We start from the raw sequence: 6,000 nt of genomic DNA on the forward strand, positions 1-6,000 counted from the left end.
TAATGAGGAGTAAAGTGGGCCAGGGGGAGAAGAAGAAAGAAAATGTGAGGAGGAAGACAGGTAGGGAATGCTAGTTTGGTCTACAAGCATTACCTCTGTGCTAAAAGATGGCTAAATGAAAAGCCTTCTTCTCAAAAATCTGCCAGGAGAGGGGGGTAAAAACACACACACATTCTGCTTTTAAAAAAAGATAGAAAATGAAAAGCACAGAGAGAGACAAAAGGCCTAATCCTGAGGCTGCCAGTGAGGGAATGAGAGCGAGAGAGAAATAACAGAGAGTGAGAGGGAGAGCAGGGAGGAGTAGCCGTGAACTGACCCCTCCCTCCCTTTCAGTGCAGGCAGGCGGACACACCCTTTTCTGGAAGCCGAGCGAGAGACACACACACACGCATGCATGAAGAGCGAGAGAGAGAGGTGGGGAGTGCCGAGGCAGAGGGACTCAACACACACACACACACACACACTTCTAGAAATGCACACACCCCTTCTCTGCCTTTTCTGTCTCCATTTTCCCTCCATGTCCACTTCCTTTTTCAGACCAAATTCAATGTAAGATTATGTCTTAGAATTAGCAAATTGCTAAATGAATTGATAAGAGGTAAGTTAACAATGTCCATTATTTCTATCAGAAAAAATCAATGCGTGCTTTACACTGACAATATATTAGATACTTGGGTCTCTGCACTTATACAGAACACTGAGAACAGAACAGTGTTTCCCTTTCAGGCAAAATATAAGAACAAGTATTACAGTTGTTGGATCAAAGGAATCAAAATGAAGTGAGAATTATTTTTAAAAAATCCACACAGTTTCAATCTGCCCGTGGTTTCGAAACAGATTGTCATCAGGCGGTGATTCTAGCCGTGGGAACATATTCGGTACTATGAATAGAGTTTGTAAAAATGACCAGCATTATGATTAACAACAGAAGGTATCATGTAAAGAAGAGCAAGCTTTCTGGAGAGCCCAAAGATGATCTGAAAATCAAATCTTCTTTAAGACCCGTCTGTTCAACTTGAATGTGGCTTATCGAGGAAATGAGACGCTGCAGGATTACTTCAACGATGGTGTAACTTCCATATTTTGACTACATTTTTTTTTTTAAACCCTCCCGTTGTCTTCGGGTCAAATCTGACCGATTCACTACTTTCATCAATCAGAACTTTTTAGTTTGACATTCCATTGCATTCAGGCTTCATGATATCCTTCATAGGAGACATTTGAACATATAACATTGCTGATCACCACTTTCAATGCCTTTTGGATGATTTAGTCAACTTTGTAACCATGGTGACCGCCATAAAGAAAAGGAATTAGTGACCATCCGGATCAGATAAAACACACACACACAATCTAGATGTGTGTGTTCCCGCTCTTATGTGCCCATCCCCCCACATGGAACACACGCAATACACGTTCAGTGTCTGTTCTTTGTATATGTACTGCAGTTCTTCATGTACACCAGTACTCTGATACAATACAGTTTGAAAGGGTGTTAAAGGAGATGTGGTGATGATTAATGGTTTTTGTGTTTATGTAATAGCAGTTCAAACTTTGACCGCAAACCCCAAAGTAAGGGGGGGGGGGACACAAAGACAAAAGGAGGGGTAGGAAGCAATATCGCTTACACTTGAGATATGAAATCAGAGATATGTCTTGTTGTGTTCTCCTCGGCAGACAGACTGACACCGGGGGTCGTGACCCACAGTTAAATACTGCTGCTCTGGTCTTGTGGAAGTAGAAAAACAGATGACTTCCCTTCTGATTTGTTTTCTTCCTCTTGAAGCTCAGCTGTTGCTGATGTGAATGTGGTTACAGGCAGCGTTTCAGTGGAAGCTTTCTTTTCAGAAATGTGGTTTTAAAAAAAGAAACCTGACTCTGTGAGATGTGCACTTCCTCTGACGTCTAAGTGCTGATGTTGTGAAACTGACATGAACAAACCCCAGCAGAAACATCTGGATGTGTGTCTATCACGCTGAAGCCCAACGTGACACTGAGCAATCCAGCGAACTCAGTACTGATCATGACTTCCTGTGTGAGCAAGATATAGACAGGAAGTGATGGTGAAACGTCTTCACAGCTGTTCTGTCTTTCTCACAGTGAAGATACTTCCTGTCTGCACTCACACCACTGCTTATCGTGGGAGACACCGTAAACACCGTTGCTACCACTGCCTCTGGGAATTAATTCCAAACCAGATGGCAGATTGTGTACATTATTCAATTAAAGAGTACCTTTAGCATTCAGTATACTACTCCTCCAATACACAAACCATGTCTACCTTTCGTTTACACTGCCAGGCAGATTATTTGTGTTGCATCCACAGACAAATCTAAGTTCGAAAACTCCCTTGAACCACATCTAAGTAGGCGACAACAATTGTGAAGCGGATATCAAAGCACTCTGAGCCATAGGGACGAAATATCTTCTTTGTAGCGTCCATGTTGTTTCCACATTTACAACTTGAAGGTAATGAAGTCAACACCAACATCAAACGGCTTCTCAACAGGAAACAGGACAAACCAGGACCATTGAATTGGCCTTAGAGGGCCATTCAGGTTTTAAGGCATCCAAAGTTCCTCCAGTGTGGCAAAATAAACAAATGACTTACTGTACTCCAGACTTTGGTGATCAACATTGTCACAAAGCTGATGTTCCTTCTTCAAATCCAGTGCTGAGAGAAGCCTTGAGGTTAAATCCAGGGACTCGAACGAGAGCTTTAATCCATGTTCTGACTGTGCTCTCTCTCCTCTTCAGAGAGACTGATGCAGGCCTACATGTGACCCAGCAACGGATTCCACAGTGAGGTGTGGCCTCAGCCAATCAGTATGGGTGTGGCTGCAACTCCACCCCTCCCACATGCAGACACACACACACACACACACACACACACACACACACACACACACACGCACACACACACACGCACACACACACACACACACACACACAACCAGAGGACACATGCTGGTCTCTCAGCCCCATTGTGGTGGGACAGAGCCCCCTCTGTGTCTCTAAACAAAGGTAAAAGCAGCTCCATGCCACACCTTCCCCCCAACCGGCACTCGTGGTCTCAAATTACAAACAACCCCCCTTAAATATATCAGAGTACCCCCTCCCCTACTTTACTTTATATGTCCTCGTTGTGTGGCCTCTTGCAGGAACAACAACAAACAACAATAGCTACAAATGAATTGAAGAGCAGATGTTGCTATCTGAGCAAATGAGCGTAACATCAGGCTTAGGAAATGTGCCATTATTCTGAGACCAGACCTACATCCCATTTCTATGACAACAGGAGCAGAACACGGACCACAATGCATTGCAGCGAAAGATAGTGAATCTATTGATTTATTTTATTTACACACCAAGATGAATTCCAACCACAGTTGATTTGAAATGGTCATAAATTAAGTCTTGCAAGGCTTTCCTGTACTACTTTTACTTGACATCAAATACATGAAATCAGCTTCCTGTATACAGAGTGAAGATGGTGTGTACAGAGAGACCAGTAGTCTACTGTGATCAAGTTTACTCAAACTGTACTTCAGTAACTTTACAGATTATTAACTAAAACAAAATATAAATCGCTAATAAATACACATTTGTTGGTGTAATTATTGGTTAAGATATCCAGCAGCAGTTTATAAAGTAAGTCAAATTAGATCCTCCTTTGTGATGAACACATAAATGGTAAATGAACTGTACTTATATAGGGCTTTATCCAGTCTTTACGACCCCTCAAAGCGCTTTACATGCTACATATCATTCACCCATTCACACCCATTCATACAGAGCAGTACCACTTGCTCTAGGACTTAACATTCACACACCATTAGGAGCAACTCAGGGTTAAGTATCTCGCCCAAGGATACATCGACATGTTGGCTGCACGGGCTGGGATCGAACCCACAACCTTCTGGTTGAAAGATGACCGCACTCCCTCGCAGCCACAGTCGCCCTTAATATGCATCAATAACCCTTAATATATATACGTTATATGATGGGCCATTTTCAATAACAATTCTCTTTACTTTTGGTACTTTGAGTATGTTTTCATGCTCATACTTTTGTACTTAAGTAAGACATTGAATGCTGGACATTAACTTGATCCAGAATATTTTAAAATGTTACTTTTACTTAAAGGTCCCGCGTCATGGCCATTTCTACTGATCATGTTTCCATTGTTGAGGTCGACTAGAACAGATTTATATTGTTCAATGTTCCAAACTCACATTGGTTTCTCACAGCATCTCTGTGTAGTCTTTGTATTCACTCTCTGTCCCACACGGCTTGTTGGAGCTCCTCCCCCCCCCCTCCCTGTGAGCCCAGTGTGCTCTGATTGGTCGGCTCGTTGTGAGGCTAGTTGCTGCTGCGAGGAGCGGACAGGTTTCCGGGTCGGCAGTACAGCCAGACACAGCGAAACTCATCCTGAGCACACACACACTCACAGCCGAAGTAGAAACAATAAGTGTGGCTTGATATTGAGAAAGAAGAAGGTTTCTAACGCTGTGAGAACGGGTCTGCGGAGAGCATTCCTCCGCCATCCCAACTCGTCTATTACCAGCGTTCTGGGAGCTCTATGCAAGTCAATGGGACTCCCTGTTAGTTAGGGGTCCTGGTGTGTGAGGGGCTCCACGGATTGGTCCAAGACAGGTCTTCTCTGTGTTAGAGTTGTACTCGCTACAGAGTGCACTTTGAGGGCTTGTGACTCTGCAGACCGTTTACATGCAGAACAACCTTCATAACAACAAGGGGTAACTTGTGATACCCGGAAAAGCATGACATGGGCCCTTTAAGTACTTTTTGCATCACTGAGTGACAGTACAGGAAACGTATGCAGCACTCCCGTAACATATGTGGCTGCATGCAAATGTTAGCTGCAGTGAAACGTGTTGAAGTCTGTGGACTCCAAGAACTGAACAGGATGTGCAGAGAACAACTCTGAACCTCCTGCAAAATATGTTCCTTCTCTTAGGCGTGTTCACACGAGGACGAAACGGGTTGTATCTGCTACTTTTCTCTTTCGTATAGCCCGTTCGTTCACACGAGGCCGTAACGGAACCGCGGAAATGGACCCCAAAAACGGGTCCCAAGGTGGGTAGATCTGCAACCGGAACGCGTATAAATGGAGTCTTGTTCTTCTGAAATCAGTTTTTAGGGGATTGGTTACCAAACTGTTCTCATTAGCATGTTTTCCTCTGGCCTCTTTTCTCTGCCTTTCATGTTGAACCTGCACTCTCAGTCCTGAGGAGGTCGCATGAATAAAAATGGCTTCCCATCATCGATCAGACATCCTCATCACCTCTTGTTAATGTCTCATCAAGATGTAAATGTGCCTATTGGAGACAATTAGAAACGCCCCCTGGAGGGAACACAGGGATTTTAGTCTTTGCATATAATTTACATTCACACAAACCTATACCACACTACGGCAAAGGGAAACGCCAACACGCATACTAGAGCCTCTGCTGGGGTTTTTGCAAATGTAGAAATGAATCAGACTTTGAGTTTGACAGTTAGGCAGGATACGAAGCGCTTCCTTTAGTCGGGAGAGCGTCATTGTTGACATTTTTAGGTGAGTCAGACAGTCTTCAGGAGGGAGGATTTGTTTTTGTCTGCTGGAAGAAAACGGCACAGATCAAGGGCACAGCTCCAGCAGCGGCTTTGAAGAAGCTGCAAACTTTTTACAGGCTGTCAAACCTGCAGCCGGTCAGGAGTTTGACATTCTCCATGTTTGATCTCATCCCACACACATCTTAGTTTCAGAAACCTAATAAAGACATTTCGACACGTTGAGTATCTTGTTTACAGAGTCCAGAATAAATCTGCTCTACATATTTCTGTATCGGAGGAATAAAGTGCTGTCGGCAGACCTGGATCCAAGAGGATTTGGGAATAATTCCTCAGCGTTTGTTTAGATCTAATGTGGAGCTCACGCTAGGTGGAGTTCAGACGGAGATATGTAAGCAGTAGATCACAGGAAAAACACACCACATT

At 43.7% G+C, this 6,000-nt stretch overlaps 1 protein-coding gene across 3 annotated transcripts in view; it reads right to left on the reverse strand.

Moving 5' to 3' along the window:
• The window catches only part of klf8 (Kruppel like factor 8), an 81,061-nt gene that overhangs the window by 38,507 nt on the left and 36,554 nt on the right, over window positions 1-6,000 (reverse strand). Inside the window, exon 1 of one of the 3 annotated variants that reach the window (XM_034098862.1) lies at window positions 2,612-2,747. The exons of the other annotated variants lie outside the window; for them this stretch is intronic. Within the exon in view, the coding sequence (XP_033954753.1) occupies window positions 2,612-2,638 (27 nt within the window). The 5' untranslated portion in view covers window positions 2,639-2,747. Of the gene's footprint in view, window positions 1-2,611; window positions 2,748-6,000 lie in introns of those variants that run through there. 3 annotated transcript variants of the gene reach the window in all.

Source organism: Pseudochaenichthys georgianus, chromosome 14 (genome assembly GCF_902827115.2).
Source record: "Pseudochaenichthys georgianus chromosome 14, fPseGeo1.2, whole genome shotgun sequence".
Taxonomy (NCBI): domain Eukaryota; kingdom Metazoa; phylum Chordata; class Actinopteri; order Perciformes; family Channichthyidae; genus Pseudochaenichthys; species Pseudochaenichthys georgianus.